Source organism: Caretta caretta, chromosome 8, assembly GCF_965140235.1.
Source record: "Caretta caretta isolate rCarCar2 chromosome 8, rCarCar1.hap1, whole genome shotgun sequence".
NCBI lineage: Eukaryota > Metazoa > Chordata > Testudines > Cheloniidae > Caretta > Caretta caretta.
This window is the reverse complement of record NC_134213.1, coordinates 51,652,846-51,673,383: the sequence shown is the minus strand read 5'-3', so window position 1 is coordinate 51,673,383 and position 20,538 is coordinate 51,652,846. Positions and strand designations below refer to the sequence as shown.

The window sequence follows — 20,538 nt, the reverse complement described above, 5'->3', positions numbered from 1 at the left end:
GAACATTTATTAGAGTGGAGCCCCTGGCCCTGGGGGGAGTGTTACACACATGCCCGCCCCCCCATGGGCACTGGTACTCCCGGGTAGCACCCAAGGGGGCACTGGAGAGTCCATGGAGGAATCTGCCCTGTGCCAGGACCTGTCATACAAGACAGATGGAAGGGGGGTGAGGAATCTGGCCACCCAGCACCATAGCCCCCAGGGCAGACGGGGGCCAAGTCTGCTTGGCGTCTGCTGGGGGCCCCGGGGTGGGGGCCCTCCCCGGGCTATCTCAGTCCAAGTTTCTTCTTCTCTTTCTGCTTCTTGTGCACCACATTGATGTTGTGATCCTTCCACATGCTCTTGCGCAGTTTGATGGGGTGTAGTCATTGGGGTCCTTGAAGCTGACAAACCCATAGCCCTTGGTCTTCCTGGTTAGGAACAGCAAGGTGGAATGCTGCGCCTAAGGGCATCTCTACAACAGTGGCATAGCTGGGAACAGAACCCAGGAGTTCCCTGCTAACCTCCCTAGAGTGCTGTGCATTGTGCTAATGGCCAAAGATATACAAATTCCAGTCCCTGCCTCCACCCAACACCGAAGACCCTGTTCCATCCCCTGCTCATTCCTCCCACCCCGCAGGGACCCCAGGCTTCCCTTGGCTGGGGAGTCTCCCCGCTCTCTTACCCACATACCACGTGAGCCAGGAGCCGAGGTCTCGGCGCATTCTCCTGCGCTCCAGGAACAGACTCCGCGTTTGCCAGTTCACAATGCCACTCACTGAAATTTGGGCCAGTCATCCCTCTGTCTGTATGGAGGGGTGGCTGGGTCACATTTCAGTGGCATGGCAGCCATGCAGCTGGAGCAACACTCCAAATCGCTGCACCCTAGGTGACGGAAAATGCTGCTGTTGGGTATTCGATTGGTTGTGTTGAGCCAACTAGTTACAATGGGGGAGGCCCAGCCCACGTTCTAAAGAGCCTTGGAGGGCGATCCACTTGGCACTCATTCTACAGGTAGAGGGGATTAGGCACAGAAAGGGCAAGGGATGCTCCCAAGGACACACAGTAGGTCCCTGGAGAGAGAGAAAGACACACTGAACTCTGATGCTCTCAGGGCACTGAAGGGGTTATGCCAAGCAAATTGGCAGCCACATTACCTCCTGGATGTGTGGGTTGATCCTTTCATTGTAGTCACGTTAGTGGGGATGCATTGAAGCAGCCCAGCACCCAGGTAGCAGCAGTGTGCAGTGCTTGAAGGTAGATGGGTGTTTGGGCAGCAGTAATTTGATAATGTGGGGAGATGTTTTAACACATGTGAACATTTTCCTCCTTGCCCACACCTTGCCTTCCAAGCCCCAAAACATAAATACCCCTACCCACATATATCAATAACTGGAGACTGGGTGTATCCCCCAGTTGTTAGCTGTGGAGAACCTACCTGCTATTAACCAAACTGTCCACTGGATGTCACTGTGACTCCAGTTCCACAGGGATCAGCCTGGTTCTGAAAAGTGACTTCAGCTCTGTGTCTCCGGAAGAGAGTAATGATCTGTTTCATTTGGAGAGGCTCTTTGCTTTGGATTTCTGAGTGAAGGTCACTGCTCAGCAGCCCCATCTCACTTGGTCTGATTCACTGCAGCCTGGAGTTATTGTTCACATCTGGGCAAAGTGGATGTAAAAAGCTGCCCACTTGGAATGGCAATGCTTGCCAGTCGCTGTGCACAGGTGCGAATGATTGCACAGAGGGTAAAAGGCAGTGGAAAGCAGGTCCACAGTCTGCAGGACCGCCTAGTAGAATCCAGATCCCCATTGATGGAGTGTGGTAAATAGAGTAATTTACTGTAAAGGGACAAAATATTTTTTACGGGCTGGGATTTTCAAAGAGTTCAAGGCAGCCTACCTCCCTCAGGGCCCAGCTAGAAATTTTACTTCCTAAAAAATTCCTGCTGTGTTACTAGCACTCCAGTGAAAGGATTTTAACAATCTAATTTGCTTTTCGCCATTTATGCTGTTCGTTCCTTTTTAGCATCATGGAGGTTTCAGACTTGCCCTATTTACAAATACTATGTCACACACTTAGACAATGCACAGGTGCCTCTAGTAAACACTTATTAATATTGCAGAGGTTTTCTGCTGCTATATGAGCTACAGGGATATGGGGTGTGCCTGTGGTTCTGCAGGTGCTGGAGGGGCAAGGGAGTGCTGCGTGGAGTGAATGGGGCGGGTGTTATAGGATGTTACAGAGGATTGCTGTACCTCTTCACTTCCTTGCTTTTAAAGGTTTGTGTGGATGGGTTTGGTGCTTACCTGCTTTATAAGGAAGCTTTTGTTGGTGGGATTTGACTGGCTGTGGCATTAATCAGTTTCACTTTTGCTGCTAGTAAGTTTAACATTCTGAAGATTATTGGGGTGAGGGATGGACGCTCAGTATCCCAGACATGCAGGTTTATCATGGAGAGGAAGAGTCTTGCTTTCTGGCCCTGACCTCACATCTCTGCATTCTCCTTTCAGTCAGACATTTGTACAGTTTGCCAGGACAGAATCTATCCTGAGGACTGAAGTCTTTGAGTATTGTCAGATGCTGGGACGTCCCAAATCCTTCATCCTCTCCTTCCAGGTAATGAAAACAGTCAGGTACAGCCAGTACATTTGATGTGCAGAGCTGCCAGTGCTCAATGTGCTGTAATGTAACCTCTCCACAAATCACAACCTAATGCATTTCTGATATGCCTGTTGCCACAGACTATGGTATAAAATTACGTTCTGCCTTCAAATGGTCCCTAAAGAACTCTGCTGTCCCCCATGTCTTGCTTCACCCAGTGTTATTTACAGATAGTTTTTCTCTTTTCTTTTCCTCCATCTCCTGGCTAAGTACCATCCTCAGCCTCAACTGTCGCTGGCTGGTCTGGGCATGGCTGTGTACATCCTCACCCAGTATAGACAGCTCAGGGCAATGTCTCAATTTCTATAATCCAGAGTTGTGAGTGAGAGGTGATTTTCATCCCCTCTATATCTGGGCAGTGAATTGGGAGCTCGTGAACGTGTAGGATGTATTAGGATTGGCACACTACATGCAGGCACTGCACCAGCTTCTTCACCCAGGACTGCCAGTGCATGTCAATAACAGCCCTGCTGTGCCCTTGTTATTTCTGTCCTACCCTTACTCTGCCAATGGATCTCAGTCCTCACCTGAAGAGTGCCTTGCTATTCCATTCCTGGGTACTACATACAGCTCTGTTGATGGCCAGTGTCATCTAGTCATTAGAATAAGGGACTAGGACTTGCCATTGGCAAGTCGTATGGCTGTGTGCCTCCTTTTTCCCCGCCCGTGTAAAGAGCGTGCTAACTCTCATCTGTGTCGCTGTAGGGTTGTGAGGCTTTATGTAGTATTTGTAAAGTGGTAAGGATGAAAGGAACTATAAAAAGGCAGAGCCCCCATGCCTGAATCCACAAAGGGATTTAGGAACCTAATCCCCAGATTTAGGCACCTAAGGCCCATTTTTAGGCCCCACTGCCATCCACAAAAGCCCTGCTCAGCAGCTGCCGAATGCTGTGGGTGCCTAAACTCACTCGGGGCCTAAATTTACACTGTAAAAGTTCTCTAGGTGCCAAAATTTCTACCTTCTGAGTTTGCTGCCTCACTGTAGGCATCCAGACCCCTGTCTAACACCTAATGCCCAGAACAATCCATAACCTGGAGGAAGATAGATTGTTTGTCCGCCTAACGTGTGTGCAGCCTGATCCAGTGGGCATGCCTAACTCCATACAAAACAGTGAGGGGTGGGAAGAGAGCTTCCCTTATAACTTATAATGGTTAGGGTACTCACCCTGGATGTGGGAGACCATTGGTTCAAATCCCCCTTCAGCCTGATGAGAAGGGATTTGAACAGGCCTCTGCCACTTCTCAGGTGAGTGCCTGAACCACTGGGCTGTAGAATCATTCTTGCTTTGGCCCAATTAATATTTAATTATTCATGTATTTAATTAAAGTGGCACAACCTCAATAGGAGAGATTGAGGGAAACCTATATCAGACTATTCCATAGGGCAGATCCTTCTACAAATCCCTTCTCCTCATCAGGAAGAGGGGGAGATTTGACCTGGTAGCCTCCTATATCTGCTCCTCCTTCCCCGCCCTCAGCTGTTTTGCATGGAGTTAGGCATGCCTGCCAGATCAGTTCCCACATGTGGCTTGGGTGGAGGAGGGCCTATCTTTCCCCCCGTTTGTGGATCACTAGCTGAGATAGATGCCTCCTTGCAACCTGGACATAGGCTCAGAACTCTGTGAGAGGGGCAGGGCTTAGAGCACACCCCTCTCCTTGGCATCTCCCATTGGCTAGCATGCTGGCTTTTGTGGATCGCAAAAACTTGGGCCTCTCCATGGTAGCTAAGCCAGCCTTACTCCTGGGTCTCCCCATTCATTGTATAGGGAGTCTAGGTGCCTAACTCAGGCTTTGTGGATCCCATTGTTGTGCCAGCGATTTTCTAGGCACCTAAAAATTAGGCGGTACAGCAGCTAAATCCCTTTGGGGCTCCAGGCCCATTTACTAGTGTCACTGCTGTTTATTGCTGTCTGTCCCTCTCTCCCCTGGCCTGTAGCACTTCTCGCCACGTCCAGTCTTAAACCCTGCCACCATCATAACCCTGCCCTGCCGCACCCCCTGCTACTACAACCCCGGCTAGTCCAACCTCCCTCTCGACTTTCAGCTCTTTTCCTAACTTGTGGGCAAGGGGAAGCATTTGGAGTCATGGAGAAAGGCAGCATCAGCACTATCTGCTGAGAGTGCATGGCTGCTTTTATCCCAGGTGATTCACAGCCTTGGGGTTTTGTAGGGTCCATAGGTGCTCAGTCTCCTTGATCATCGAGTGACCTGGGAGCCTGCAGCTCTTCAGTTTTGTGTAAGAAAAGAAGAGTCACCTTTCGGCTAGACTCACTGCCATGTGCTCTGCGAGGGGCCGCCCTTGAAATCCACGTGGAGGGCTTGAGTCTGCGCTGCCTTTCACGCCTGTGCAGAGGACGTGCAAAGCAGAACGGTGACGGTTACACACTTTGCACAGATACGAAGCAGTGAGAGATCAGGCCCTCCCTGGGCTCATCAGAGCTTCCTCAAAGGAGGGTCTTTTGAATTCACTCCTCTTCACAGATCATCAGAGCATGAGTCTAGCAAGTTTCAGGGCAGAGTGCCACATGTATTTATCTGCTTTAGTTTTTGCCTAGCTTTCCCTTCTCTAATAGCCATGCGTAACTGATGTACTTTTAACATTGTGCATAAGCACCCAGCTGCTGCAGCCTCAAGCCCTGCACAAATCAGGTGAATAGATAAATATTTCTGGCTAGGGTCCTCCCCCAGAGATCTGCTGGCACATCTTTACCCTGACTTCAAAACCAGCCTCGCTGCAATTCCAGCCGTGAGCCCGAGGTGAGCCGAGCCAGCTAGCCTGCTGCAATGGATGGTGGGTTTGTGATATGGACAAACACCCCTTACAGATCAGAATGAGACCTTCAGCCCCACTGACCCAAGACATGACCAACTGAGCCTGTCTTTATTTCGTGCCTTTCTAAGCAGACATGTTAATGTGGAATTCTAAGATATGGCATGGTGCTGCAATAGGGCTGGGCTCTTCCCTTCTTGACTGCAAGTTGGTACTTCATTGTCTAGGCACCTAGAGGCCCCCACTAGGCTAGGTGCAGCACAAATGCATAGGGAGAGAGAGTCTGTGGCCCAAAGAGCTAACAGTCTAAACAGAGAAGACAGGCAAAGGGGAAACAGGCACAAAGAGGGAAGTTACTCAAGGTCACAAAGCAGAGCCAAGACTAGACTCTAGATCTCCTGATTTGCAGTCCTGTGTGCTACCCACTGGTCCATGCTGCCTCTGACCCAGACACCTCCATGAAGGCTGTATGGGGACCTCACCTTCTGAGCAGCTGGGCTGCTTCTTCTTTCCTTTTCTTCTCCCCACCTGGACAGTCATTTTTTTCATTCCTTTTCCAAGGTGTATAAACTGCTTTATGCTGCACGCCTGGCGGACTATGGTCTCACCTCCCAGGCCTTGCATTACTGTGAAGGGATTGGCACAGCTCTGCTAGACCAGACCCAGGCCAACCATCCGGTGCTGTTAGAACAGGTTATCAAGGTGCGTCTCTCATAACCAGTCCTTGTTTGCTTTGGCTGTGGGTGGGGGTTAGCTGAAGTGTTTAATGGGTGAAATCCTGGCCCTGTTGGTAGTTTTGCCCTTGATTTACGTGAGGCAGGATTTCAGGAATGCTGTCAAGTTGCCTAGGCCTATATTTTACTTACAATCAACCTTCTGTTGTGAGGACCATTCTCGGAGCTCCTGGAGCTCCCAAGAGCTCAGCACTTCTGAAAATCGGCCCCAAACGTCTATTTGCTGGAGTATGACAACTAAGATCAACCCAGTACAGCTGTGAGTCCTTTGGGATGCAATAGGCTGTGCTGTCTGGCTGCCTCTGGTGATTTTTCTGTAGCAGCTGCCTAAATGAGATATGTGCTGGGCTCACCCATGGTGCTGAAACAACTCCACAAGAGCCAAGTCAAATATCAAATAAAGGGGAGTGGAGGGGGAAGGGGCAACATGTGCCAACTAGGAAAGAACACAAAATTGCAGAAGAAGGAAATCTCACTTTCAAGCTTCTACAAAGTTAAAAATGGTGGAGACTTATGAAGCTAAAATCTATTTTAAAATGGTTCTTGATATTTCCTCTTGAATGTATCATTCTGGGATAACATTTGCGTGGTATGATGCAAACTCAGGTGTGATAACTGATTCCGAGGATGTTTGTGTGTGTTCATAGGCAGCTACTTTGCTATTCACTATTAGAACTGGTCTGACTTGCATTAGAAGGAATATTCCACAAGAAATCATGATCTCACAACAGCTACAGGATCTGGGGTGTGTTATTGAAGTTGTCAGAGCTGGGTATTGTTGTTGTTGTTATTTTATGGTAGGATGTTGTAATTCTCACATCTATTTTAGTGATTAAAGTATGCAGAAGTCTTAATTTTAAACCAGAAAATGTCTTATTTTGTCATGTTTAGATGGTGTTAGAAAAACAAGCCAACCCCTTTGTCCCAAAAAACCAGAAGAATGAGCAGCAGCACCTGGCTTGTACATAGGGCTTTTCATCAGTGGAACTCAAAGCACTTGACAAAGGAGGGCAGTATCCTTGTACCCATTTCCCAGATGGGGGGACTGAAGCACATAGCAGGGAAGTAATGTGCTCAAGCCAGTGCCAGGGCTAGAATTCAAGGCTTTGGCATGCCGTTTCAGTGCTCAATCTACTAGACTACGTTGCCTCCCTGTTCATGGATGGAGCTCCAGTGATACAGGTGACTGCACCGATCCTTTTAGTAGCCAGCTGTCTCTTGTACCATTTGGCTCTATAGTATTGACAGTGGCATCTGCCCATTCTGCAGCACGACCTTGTCATTGTCCTGGACATTATCCCATTCATCATTCTCTGAGTTCTGTTTCCTTCTAAAGCTCCATTGTGTGGAGCCCAGGAAACAATACAATCAAAACCTAATTCACCTGAGATGAAGCAAAAGAAATATTTTCTGGTCATTGCCACAATGCAGATTAAAGAGAGAGAGAAAAAATACTTAGGTAATACACACCTGAGGCAGGTGCTGTGAAAATCCCTATCACACTAGCCCTAAAGTTGGAGTTACATAATGTTATAGCACTTACCTGGATCCACCTGTTGTGGAAACCTATTTACTCTAACAGCCTCTCAGATGGGCAGTTCTGCTGGGAATAACACTTCTCCTGCGAGAACGGGCTTTCAGATGAAAAACCAGCACAGTCATAGCACTTTCTTGTCTTTGATGTTACAGACTGTGTTACGAATTATGATCCACATTAGTATTTGATTAAGACTCCCCTTCCTTTGAAGCCAGGAACGATTTACAACCAAGTGTTGGTTCATTAATACTGGATCAAAGCACCTATTAGCTTTTGGATTAAAAATCCTCCCATTTAGGAATAATCACACTTCTAATTTCTTCTCTCTTGGTATTGGTTTAGAATAAACCCATGTCTGGATCTGACAAGATCTGACCATGCCCAGCTGGACAAACAACTTCTCCCATATGGTTCCATTTGCTCATGCACCAGGAATCTCTCCTCACTCGCTCTCCTGTTAATTATTGTCCCTAGTTGCAGGCTGTGGGTGTGTGTCTTGTCTGTAAACTCTTTGGGGTAGAGCATGTGTTTTACTCTATGTTCGTATGGTTTACTGCACAATCTACATCATCATTAATAATAACCCTTAACTAATGTCCTGGGCTAGTATCCCCTGGCCAATTAGCTGTCACTTGATCAAAGACAGTGGTGTTACTCTGGCTAGTGGTGAATTAGCCCGTCTCTTTGTCTGGCTAAAGTGTGTCTCTGTCACCTTCTATGGAACAGTCTTCATGAGTGTGTCAGTTACAGAGTCATGCTAAGAGTTCAGCCAGGTATCTAACAGCTCACAGCTTAGCAGAGCAGTGGTGTGGTCCAGCAGGAAGGGCCCTGGACAGGGAGTCAGGAGGCCTAGGTTCTAGTCCCAGTTTTGCCCTGACTTGCTGTATCTCCTTAGGTAGGTTCTTTCATTGCTATCTCCCCAGTTGTAAAGTGGCAATAGTGTGATTTTTTTTCCCCTTCCTTTGGCAAAGCTCCTTGCTTTGGGAGCTGAGCATCCTGTTACCGTGTGTGTTGTATGACCATCAGAAAGAATGGTAAAAATCATAAAGCCCAAATACAACTTTCTGTGCCTGAAAAGGCTGATGGGTACGGATGTGTGCTACACATCCTGGCATATCTTTGGTACCCTAAAAAGAGAGAACAATGGCACGTGCCAAGTGACCCTGATTTTGCCCTTCTAAAGTTCTTGCAGTGCTTTACAAACAGGAGTGAATTCAGGCTCTGAACACTCCTGTGAGGTGAGTGTTATACGCATTGTACTGATACACAGCGAGAGATTTGCTCAGGTCACGCAGTGAGTTGGTGGCAGAGCTAGGGATGGAAGCCATGAAGCCTGACTCCCAGACTCTTGTTCTAGCCACTGTGAACACTCCCTCCACCTCCCACAGGAGTTATGTGGCTAGCGCCCAGGAGTGGAAGCCAGGAAATCTGGGATCTCTTCCTGGTCCTGCTGATGGATAACTGTGTGCCCCTGGGGAAGTCACACTGATCTCTTTGTGCCTCAGTCTGCCCACTTGGAAAATGAGGATAATGGTCCTGACCTAGCTCACGGGGGTGGTGTTTGTAAAGTGCTTTGAGATCCTCTGAGGGAAGGTGAGCTGTTTGTACAGCACCTAGCCCAACAGTTCTGAGCCCTCTGGATGTTACTGCAATAGAAATAATAAAGGTGCTGTATAAATGCCGGGTTTCAGAGTAGCAGCCGTGTTAGTCTGTATTCGCAAAAAGAAAAGGAGTACTTGTGGCACCTTAGCGACTAACCAATTTATTTGAGCATAAGCTTTCGTGAGCTACAGCTCACTTCATCAAGTGAGCTGTAGCTCACGAAAGCTTATGCTCAAATAAATTGGTTAGTCTCTAAGGTGCCACAAGTACTCCTTTTCTTTTTGCGTATAAATGCCGAGTATTATTCTTATGTATTTATTATGAGGAAATGCTGCACTCATTGAGGTAACAGCTTTTCCAGGGTCCATGTGCCTAGCAGCTTATTAATTGCTATGACTCTCAATCTGTGCTCTCTGCATCTGAGAGGTTAAAAAGTTGAAGTATCTGTTCCCCACCACCTTCTCCCCCACCATTGCACAGCTTGCAGAGCAGCTGAAGTTCTCTGACCCATTGCTACTGGAAAGACCTGAGCAGGAGCAGAACCTGGAACCCGACTGGCTCATCCAGCTCCGAGCCCGAGCCCAGCAACGGGAGGTGAGAATGATGGGATTTGGAGTGGCTCTTTCCATCATGTTTCATGATTGCCACAGTCCTCTGGGGTGGGCAAAACAGGATGTGCTGTGCGACCAGTCTCTATGGTATGGTCAGTCTGCAGGGGCGTCCTTCTCCTGCATAGAAGTCCTAGGTAAGTGTTTAGAAAGGCACTAAGGTCCCAAGGGAATTTCTTACCTGGGTTCTGGAAGGCTTTTTCCTTCCCCTTCTTTCTTGGGAAGCACACTGTTGATACTATGGAGAGCTCCGTGATGGCTAGCATCACAGGCCCTCTCCTGTTGGACCTCAAGGTCTCCGTGGTAGTGGGAGGGAATGTATCGCCCAGAACTCGTGCCTAGCCCAGAGACTGCTACTAGTGAGCCCAAAAGCATTATGGTGGGTAAGAAGCACCTTTCCCTGTCTTGTTTTTAGGAAAGCGATTAGAAGATGAGAAGGTTGTTGTGCAAAGAGTTCCTCTTTGTGTGAGGATGTTGCAGGTGGTTTAATCTCCATATACTTAGAGACTTGTCTTTCTCTCCAGTTCCCGTACCCTGTGTATATGCTCCTGAGCAATTTAATTTCCCTTAACGTGTTCCCTTAAAATGTAGTGTCTGTCTCCATGTTTTGCCTCTTTTCCCCCTCCCTGTGGCTCCCCATCCTGTCCCCTCCAAAAAGGACAATGGTCATATTCTGATCTCATCTACCATGGTGGAAATTAGCAGTACCTCCACTAAAGTGAATCGGGCCCAATAACTGTATTCTGAGCAGCTCCAGCCTTCCTACAGAGGTAGCCGTTAACAGTGTCCTTGTGCCTGGTTCACTCTCCTCTGCAGGATCCGAGTGATAGCTGTTGAGTTGAGTGGAGTTGTTCACTTGCCACAGCAGGAGAACAGAGCCACAGGATTCAGTATGCCTCCTTGCTCACCCTGTGCTTGGGATGAATGAGAAGCAGGCAGGGGCGGGTGGCTTGGTAGGGGTAAGTGTCTCCGACATTGCCTCTGGATCTGACTGGAAGCTGGAGAATGGAAGGAGCCAAAACAAGGCAGAGATTGCTATCCACGATGTGGCTGTGATCCACCAGGAGCCCACGTGGCTTTCACTCCGATGACAATTATGTCTTGATTACCGGTGCCTTGGAGACAATTCTTCTGGGCATCCTTCTTTCTAGTTTTCCCTTTCTTTTGTAACATTCACTTTTCAAATCCTTTCAGAAGGAAGGAGACCTCCCCGACTTAGCACCCACTCAGCCAGAGCTCTCCAGAGCCAGCGGATCCACAGCAGGTAAAGAAAGGAATGAACACATTGGCCCAGATCCTCAAATATATTTAGGCACCTAAATACCAAAGGAAGTTAGGTGTTTACATACCTTAGAGGATCTAGGCCACTCTGGTTAGAGTTAGATGGATTCTCAAAATGTGGAGCATGCCCAGATATATGGGAGACAAGTTGGAACAGACTGGAAACTGCCTCCTTGACCCTCTGTGTCGCTCTCCCAGGATAGCAAAGACTCCGAGTCTTGCTGGGAATCTCTCCAACATACTCTAGAAGTGGACTGTGCATCACCACCTCCCCACAAAGGGTGTTGGGTGGGGGGCCTCAGTCGAGCTCCAGGAGTGTGATCCTGTCTCTGCTTGGCCAGGGATCTACTGGGTTGGGTCTGGGTGCCCTGTGGATCAATGTCTTAGTGGTGACATCGCCTAGCCCTGGCCTGCTGCACCTCCCCATGAAGCTGAGGGTGGAGATTAACCGCTGCAGGTAGGAAGTTGCGGAACTTTTGGCGAGTTTTGTTCTCTTCCCAGTGTGTAGGTAGGAGGGGAACAGGAGGCAATGGGACACTCAGAATTTCTGAAGTCTTCCTCTTCTTCTCACCCTTCTCAATTGTCTCTGCCTCCGTCATGGCCCCATTCTAAGGAGTTCTTGCACCTGGAGGCATATTGTCCCTCCTGTCTTTCACCACCACCCTCTCCCCACTAAGGAGGTAAAATCTCTCCTGTGTTGGTTGACCTGTACCCATGCCCACGCCTTAAACACTCTTATTCCTGTGGGGTCTTTTCTTGCTGTGTCTCTCAGGCCCACTTTCCATGTACAATGACACTGAAGGGAATTCTGTTACCCTGAATCATTCAATAAAGCTGTAAATATCCTGAGTAAATTCCTGGGATCTGTTTTCCAGACAGAGATCTCCGTCATGAGTTTGCACATAAACCAGGCTACGAGCACAACCTACAGCACCAGCAGTATAACCCCTCTGCTTCTGAGAGGACAGGCCAGTACCAGCCAGGTCTACAGGAGAATGTGTCCTTCTCGCCTGGTGCATATTCCAGGGTGGATGGGTCAGAGCAGACCATAGCTTCTGTGCCACCTGATGCCATGCAAGAGAATCATCCTGCAGAGGTCAGCTTTGGGGCAAACCACTCTCTAGGAGGAATGTCAAATGACCATTCCCCACAGGCCTACCAGCCACCAGGTAAGCTTGCCTGAGCTGTGCTGCAGGCCATCTGTGATGATTCCTGGGATGAGGGTTGGGAAAATGTGTTTGGTGGGGGAGACAGGTCACATATGTACTGGACAGTTCAGATGAGAGATGGAACTGGAGTGTTGGACTCCTGACATTGGGAAGTTCAGGCACGGATCTCAGTGCTGGAGTTTCTCTCCATTCCAGGGAATAGGTGAGCCAGAGGTTGGTCTGAACCACCACTTCGTTCTGACTTGTTTTTCTACGAATGCTCCCGCACGTGCCTGTGGCGGTGGGTTTTCTTTCTGGAAGCGTGGCATGTCGGCAGAGAGTTCCCGTGTTTCCTCTCTGCTCAAATGTTTGTCTGCGTGAATGATGCTCACGGACAGCCTTTGCTTCACCTCGGTCCCATTTTAATAGGATCCCTGCTCTACCATTAGGGCAAACATGGTTTGCGTTTTAACCTGGTGCCTCCTGCGCACAGAGCATTTCACCCTGGATTTTCTGTCTCCAGACAGTGTCTTATCCAGCAGAGAGAAGACCAGTGCTCCAAGGGTACGTCTACACATGGAGCTGGGGGGTGATTCCCAGATCCAGGATACATCCTTGCGCTAGTTTGGCTCGAGCTAGCTCACTGAAAGTAGAGCATAGCCAGGGCAGTAGGAGCGGCGGGGGGGCTAGCCACCCCAAGTATGTAGTTGGCCAAGACATTAGCCCATGATCAGGGTGGCTAGCCTCTTCTGCTGCTCCTGCTGCCATGGCTACACACTATTTTTAGCATGCTCCGTAGACGTACCTGAAGTGTCTGCAGCTCCTAGTGTGTAGTGTTGAGGGTGAGCAGGAAGCTGAAGCTCTGAGAGGCCCCACTTCTATGCTGCACAGTAGATGGAAGGATGCATCCAGGTTAGACCGGGTGAACTTTTGCCCTCCCCGACACCTGCCCAACCTCGTTGCCTTCATTCCTGGGCTGAGCGAGTCCTCTCCCTGCTCGGCACAAGTGCCAACAGTTCAAGGCCAATATCGAGCTGGCATTTGGGGGCACCAGGAAGAGGCGCTTGGCCCTGCGCCTTGGGGTTACTGAGGAGGCGTGTGAGAGAGTACAACGGATTGTCACAAAGGTGGTAGTTCTAATGCCGGAAGAGGGGACCAGCACCTAGCCCTGCCAACGCTCAGGGAAGGATGAACAGGGGGAGAAGCAGATTTTGGTGCCCAGCTGCGATGGACTCTGGTCGTCCATCTGCCTTCGCACAGAGTAACTGTGTGCGCCTAGATTGATTCGGCCTGTTCCTCCAATGGCAGCATCTTGCTGTTAAGCAGCCAGTTGCATCAGTACCTCGACACCGCACCAATGATTGCATTAAAACTGCCCCTGCTGGACCAGACAGGAGTTTCCCGTGAAGGGCATGTGCCTCCCAGGCTGAATCCTGAGTTGCATTATTCTCTCTGCTCTTTAGGGAGAGCTGTGAGGCTTCAAGGACGCTCCCGACCCTTTGGGGTTCAGAAGAACGTTCTGGAACAGCAGGTGAGAACAAGGGGAGCCAGGTGCCGCGATGCACAGGATGTGGTCAGACAAACCCTGTTCTCCTCCCTGCCACCCAAGTGTGACCCCTCCACAACCTCTCCGCCCCAGCTGCCCATTAGCACTCACCCCATGGGCCTATTGGCCCGTGCTATCTACTGCCTCTTGCTGCCTGCCGCCCCTTCCCTGAACCTGGCTTCAGCTGCCAACATGGCCTTCTTCCCCCAGCTATGTCATGGCTCTGGCACCGTAACCCTCCTCAAACCCTGGGGCTGAAGTACTTCTCAGCCATTAACCCCTAGGAGATAGCTTGTTTCCATAGGGCTGGTGCTGCACACTGGGTTCAACCCCTTGCTTTGATCACCCATGAGATGAGATTGGTGCTTTCAGTCTGATCCCTAACGTTTCTTTCACCGGTGGTGTTAATTGGAACTGAAGAGCAAGGCCCAAATTCTCTCCCCATGTCTTGGGCTGCTCATGTGACACAAGGTGCTGGCTTCTGCCTCTCACCAGCCAGCTGAGAATTTCCTAGTGCAGGGGAGCTGATGGAAAATATCCCTGTACCCCAGAACCTTGGTGTAGGGGGCATGCTGCAGAGGTGGGGCAGTATATGCCTGCGTGATACCAGTTCATGACTGGCATATGCTTCCATAGGGACCTCAGCCAGCTGATATGAGACAGAGCAGCCCCTAAGCTCCTCCAACTTAAGTTGATGGGCTGGGGCTGGTACAGATGCACCGTGAGAATCAGGGAGGCATAACAAACTCCCTGACAGGATCCTCTCTCCTGCTCTGAGGTCTGCTTGGCTCAGGAGAGAATCTGGCCTCAGACCTTTCTGCAGGGCCTGGAATAAAAGGTATCGTAAAGGAGGCTGGGTCCTGTTGGGATGAATGCTGCTGCCTCTTGGAATGGCTGCCGGGTAGTTCTTTACAGCCCCACTCGCCCAGTTTCCCTTGCCCCTCTCTAATGGCACTGATGCCCTTTATCTCTGGTACCAGAGCGTGTTGAATGCCAGGGCCCGAACCATTTCAGAGAGCTCCACCATCTCCATGGAGGAGGATGCCTTGCAACCCCCAGAAGGCTCTGGTGAGGGAGTTGCTGCAGAGCAGCCGTCGAAGGAGGGGGCCGAGCGAGAGGAGGCAAAGGTGAGGGGGATACAGTGCTGCTTTCAAAGCCATGCCCCCAGCCTGATTTCCCTCTTACATCAGCAGGGCTGCAAGAGGGTTACTCCTGATCTACACCGCAGGGACAGCAGAATCAGGCCTCACATGCCCTCTTGTTTGGAGGCGTCACCAACTTCTCACTCACCACCTGGCCAGCCTTTCACTGCCCGTATGGCTGGGAGTGCTGCAGTCAGTCCACCCGGGTAGAACGGGCTCCCTGCTGTCTCCAGGCTGATATGCTGAGCCCCTGCTCTTCTGTTCCCTCCAGCAATGGGGTGGGGGTGGTTCTGGGGTCCTCAGCCGTGCTCTCTGTCCTTGCCGCATGGTGAGGTAGGGATGGGTTTCCGTTCCTTTCCAGTCACAGCAGTGAGAAGGAGCTGAGTTGCCCCAAACCCTTTCTTTCACCCAAGAAAGCTGTGGGGGTTGGAAGGGATGAGGCTGGGTTCCACAATGACCTTCCCTCTCCACCCACCACCTCTGAGTTTTTGTGCGGTGGTGTCTTTAATATATTGCTGTTATTTAAACAACTTCAGCCCCAGTAAGAACCTGTGTTTCCCAGGGCTCAGGGTTTGGCTGGTTCAGCTGGTTTCGATCAAAGCCCTCCAAGGAGGTGACACCTTCCAGAGATGTGTCCGGCCCTGCCCCAGTCTCTGCTGCATTGGCGTCCCAGGTAATGAGAAAACTAGAGGGGGCTTTTTACGTTGCAGGGATTTCGGAGGAGCTCTCCTCCCCACCCTCAGACTGAAGAGGGGCCTTTCTCCTCTTACCTCCCACTCCCAGGACAGCAGGGGTGCTGGTGGAGCCTTGTGCCAGGACTGGAAGAGCAGAGGTGGCCGCAGGTCAGGGATGTAGGACCGTGGCAGAGGGGTCTGAGTGTGTGAAGTTTGCACACTGCCTGCACTGTTCCTCCCCATCACCTCCCTAACTCTCCCTTTCGTGATCAAGTTCCCTTTTCCCAGTGTCCTCCCCGTTCTGGTGTAACCTCCCTGGCCCCCACACCGTGCACACCTCCATGCCAAGGCTGAATGGCCCAGAGCTCATTGCTGGGCAGAGGTAGGCCTGTGGCCCTTGCTGTGGCAGGGGATTAAGCCCTTGGTGCAAGCATGTTCTCAGACAGCTAACTGGTGCCAAACATGCTTTAAGGGGGAACATGGTGCATGGAGACACCCCAGTGGATAGACAGGCCAGAGGATAGTTAATGCTGGGTAGAGTTAAGTGAACAGGAACGACTGGTGAAATCCTGACCCTATTGAAGCCAATAGGAGTTTTGCCATTGACTTCAACGGAGCCAGAATTTCACCCCTTATCTTTATCTTCATCCATCCTCCACTAGTTTGTCTCTCCATCTCAAGGGCACCACCGCGCTGTCCCCACTGCCAGGGTTTTCACTACAACTGTGTGTCCTTTACATGCCACCGTACTTGGGGATTTATTTTTCAGTGGGACGGAAACTGACAACTTGAGGTCTCCATCCTGAACCAAATTCTCGTTACTAGTAATTGTATATTTATAAAGTAACTTTGATCCAGAAGGCTCTCCAAGAACTCTGCAAACTCCGTGGGGGTCGCTTGGCCTCTGCTGAAGGAAAAAGCAGCAGCTGATAGCAGCAGATGGCAACACTTCCACAGTTTTAGTAGCCGAAGTGAAGAATGACTTGCAGGAGAAATGGTAGGCAGGCAGAGTGCCATTCCCCCAGATCCTGGCCACATTCTCCCATGCGTGTGCATGCATATATACGTGTACACATCTCTGACAGTGGCCAGTACCGCATGGTTCAGAAGATGCAAGAAACCCTGCAGCAGGCAGATGTGGGGTGACCTACCCCCCGTGAAGGTCTCAGCCTCATCTCTGGTGGTTAGAGATAAGTTTAAACCCTGAAGCATGAGGTTTTAGCTCCCTCCCAATATTCTTTTTGCGACCACTCTTTAAATAACCATGTGGCATCAGGAACTCATTGTTACTTCCCATCCCATAGATGGCACCTTCTGCCCCACAGTACCCCCTAGCATCACACCAGGGTGTTGGTTCCATTCTAATGCAGAGAGAAGTGTTCTGCTTATTGAGCTGTCTCCAGCAGACTGGGCTCTACCGTGCTTAGCTTATGAGCTTTGACAGGATCACAGGGCATCAAGGGCTAAAATGACGAGCAGTGGGGTTAACCTGTCCCCGTAGCAACTTCCCCGCAGCGTGAGATAGGGCTGATGCAGCCGCCTGCCTAGCCTCGTGTCTGAACTCCCTGGGTTTTGTAGGATCAAATATAATGGAGTCTTTTGGCTTGGCCAGCCCAAAGCAGAGCATAATGAATCTGCACTTGGAACAAGCTGGTCTCTCAGGGCTAAGCACAGAGCTGCTCTTCCTTTCTTCCCTGAGAAGGTTTCTTCCCTCAGAATTGGTGTGTGTTTTTCTTTCATCAGGAGGAGGATGCACCAGCCCCATTTCCCCCTCCTCCAGCCACTGGAGCAAGTCCTTCATCATCTCACCCTCCTCGCCTGCTTCCGTCTTCCCGCAGACCTTTCTCCAGAAGCCCAGGTAAATATAGGAGAGACCACGACCATTGTCCTTTTTTGGAAGCAGGCCCATGTTGTTGCTAAGGTTGTTTTGGTCACACGATCCCGGAATGAACCAAACGTTTTTGAAATCTCTTTCTCATTTCAGCAGCTATGAACGAAGCTAAAGGCTTGCAGGGCCCCGATGGCAGGGAATCAGCAGACTTTCCCGGGGCTGGAGGCCAGGTGAGGGACAAGGGCAGGCTCTGTGAGTGTGGGGTGATTCTTGTTCTTTCTGTTTCTTGTTTTGGTGGGAGGATCTTTAGTGTGCGGGAGGGAACAGGAAGGGGGAGATAGGTCAGATGGCTCCTTTGTTTGTGGTTTGCTGTGGCTGAGGAAACCGGGAGCATCTTCTGCCAGCCCTGTCCATCTCCCCCACCCTGTGACCTAGAACGTTCCTTTCACTTCTCTGAACCCCAAAGCAGGCACCAGCTGTTATTTTCCCTCTGTTTCCTCTTTCAGGATGACTCACATGGCCCTCTCTCTGGCCCTGGTGGTCTCCTTTTTGCCCATAGTGGAGGGCAGATCCCACTCTTCGATCCTGCTCAGGTTCCTCAGGTATGGAGGCTCCTCCTGGCTTATAACCACACATGGCATCTTGGCTAGCGGGCACGCCACACAGGCGCTCCCTGACTTAGGAGGGATGCTCAGATCCTCGCAAAGGTAAAGGCAGACCCATCTAGTTTCTGATGGGAGAGGCATGGATGCTCCCCTGTGCCTGTCTCCCTGCCAGCAGAGAGAGAGCATGGCTAATGCCTCCAGAGATGTGGGAGAGATGTCCTTGTAGCCCTCTCAGTTGCAGACTTTGGGCCAGCTTCTCTGCTATTGTCGAGATCCACCGTACACAGTGGGGGTGTGGGGCGGGGGCATCAGGGAGTTGGCGACAGTCCCTTGATTCTCTGCCCGGCCTCAGCCTTGGTCTGGATTAGAGAAGGGACCATCTGGCAACTGAAGACAAGTGATTTGGCTGTGCCTTCTCCTTCTCTGCTGGGGGAATGGAGGAGCAGGAGCATGAGCACATTCTGCTCAATTGACTGCCTAATTTCCAGAGAGCCTAGTCCGGAGAGCCTAGGGGGTGCTGCAGACCAAGACTAAGGGTGTGTGTACATTGCAAAAAATACACTGTGGCAGCAAGTCTCAGAGCCCAGGTCAGCTGACTTGGACTTGCAATATGGGACTAAAAATAGCAGTGTAGACATTCCCGCTTGGGCTGGAGCCTGGGCTCTGAAACCCAGCAAGGAGCTTGGAGCCTGGGCTCCAGCCTGAGCCTGAATGTCTACACTGCTATTTTTAGCCCCAGGAGCCCGAATCAGTTGACCTGGGGTACTGAGGTATGGTGAGAATGCTGTGAGGCCAAGGGACACCCAGTACTGGAGTAGGAAGGGTCAGCAGGCCAGGAGCTGCCTGTGGGGTCAGGGCTGGAATAGCAGGCTGGGTTTGAACTGTTTTGGCAGAGCTCCTTGGGGAAAGCTTGCAGAGACCCTGCCGGCACTATGTTTGCTCCTGTCACTGCCTATCCCTCACGCTCATGAGCATTCGCTCCAGACAAACAGAACTGGGCCGGCCCCAACCTTCTCTGACTCGCTGACCAGAGAAGCTCTTATCTTGCTTGCCAAAATATTGTGGGCTGCTTCCATTTTTGGTCAGCCCCACAACTGGCCTGTTACTTAGAGTATTTCTATCCTTCACAGCTCTCCACGGCTGCATCCCTTGGACTCAGCCAACCCAAGCGGCTCTCACAGCGGCGCTACCCAACACAGCCATGACAAGGAAACCCTGGACTGTCTACCGTGTCTCCTGTGGAGCAGAGGCTGCAAGAGTCCTTGCCACAGGGATAGAAACAGACCATTCATTTGTACTCAGCCCCTGCCCTTCCTCTGCTCCTTTTCCTATTTCCCCTTGGGATGCTGCCAATACACCTCTCCTTGCAAAGGGCATCAATGTGAAGGGTGGGGAAAGGTGGATTTGCTCCTTTCTGAGTCTGGCATCCATCGTTTGGCCAAGTGTCCAGTCAGCGATGATTGGCTAGTGGAAGGAGGTTTCAGGGAAGTTCCTGTAAGGGGAAAGGTACATCCAGGCTGGATTTCAGAAGAAACGTCCTATCAGTGATGTCTCCTAGCCTGGGGAATTCTTCCCAAGAACCATACTGGAGTCCTCATCTCTTCACTCACTGGAGTCTGGAATGGCCAAAGCACTGGTGTATATATTGCAGGGAACAACCCCACAGTGGCCAGGGGCAGGACCCAGGAAATGGCTCTAAACTGCAGATCTCTTCCATCTCTGATTTCCATCATACATGTAATAGCAATGGTAACATGAGAAAATGTATGGCCATTTGACTGGCTGCCATGCAGGGCATCAGGTGCATATTGCATGTTTGCTCCCAGGCTGGGGAGAGCCAGGAGTGCTGTGAAGACAGTAAATGCAGCTCTGGATGGGAGCAAGCTCATGGCATTCAAATGCCTCCTCAGGCCAACTGGAGGAGTAGGGTTAGTTGTCTCTGGAGGGAGCAGCATCCAGCCAAGAGGGCCATTGGTCACAACATAAAGCCAGTGGAGACTGAGAGTGCATCCTCCCCACAAAACATCTGCCATGGGAATGGTTGAGGAGGGATTCAGGGCTAGCCAGAGATTGCAGGGCCTTCACATTTGTATAAGATTCCTGACGATAAAGGACATATTTGTATGGTCTCTAATAGCACCTACGCTGCCTTTGTATTTAATGTTTTTGGAAATAAAGTCAAAATACTTTTACTGCCCTGCTCCCTGGTCTTCTTCCTGTTAGCCAAACTCAACACAGATCAAACATATGCTATCGCTTAGGCCCGACCCAGCCCTGCTCCTCTTGCCCAGTCAAGTTCAAGGGAGGTGAGAGCTCTAGGCATGGCGCTCTGATATTGACCTCTGGAGGGGATGAACCTGAATTAAGTGGCTGGTTGTAATGGAAACCTGTTTTAAAGAATAAAAATATTGTGGTCCAA

General features: G+C 50.4%; 1 protein-coding gene across 5 annotated transcripts in view; it reads left to right on the top strand.

Moving 5' to 3' along the window:
* The window catches only part of SEC16B (SEC16 homolog B, endoplasmic reticulum export factor), a 45,109-nt gene extending 24,798 nt beyond the window's left edge, over positions 1-20,311 (top strand). For 3 of the 5 annotated variants that reach the window (XM_048861109.2, XM_048861110.2, XM_048861108.2), the window contains exons 15-26: positions 2,491-2,596; positions 5,973-6,113; positions 9,765-9,878; positions 11,087-11,156; positions 12,049-12,342; positions 13,785-13,852; positions 14,848-14,994; positions 15,572-15,682; positions 17,427-17,541; positions 17,668-17,744; positions 18,021-18,116; positions 19,250-20,311. In XM_048861109.2, coding sequence (XP_048717066.2) covers positions 2,491-2,596; positions 5,973-6,113; positions 9,765-9,878; positions 11,087-11,156; positions 12,049-12,342; positions 13,785-13,852; positions 14,848-14,994; positions 15,572-15,682; positions 17,427-17,541; positions 17,668-17,744; positions 18,021-18,116; positions 19,250-19,324 — 1,414 coding nt within the window. In that variant the 3' untranslated portion in view covers positions 19,325-20,311. The remainder of the gene's footprint in view (positions 1-2,490; positions 2,597-5,972; positions 6,114-9,764; positions 9,879-11,086; positions 11,157-12,048; positions 12,343-13,784; positions 13,853-14,847; positions 14,995-15,571; positions 15,683-17,426; positions 17,542-17,667; positions 17,745-18,020; positions 18,117-19,249) is intronic. The other 2 variants (XM_075131480.1, XM_075131481.1) reach the window with 2 other exon arrangements.
* The last annotated feature ends 227 nt before the right edge of the window (positions 20,312-20,538 follow it).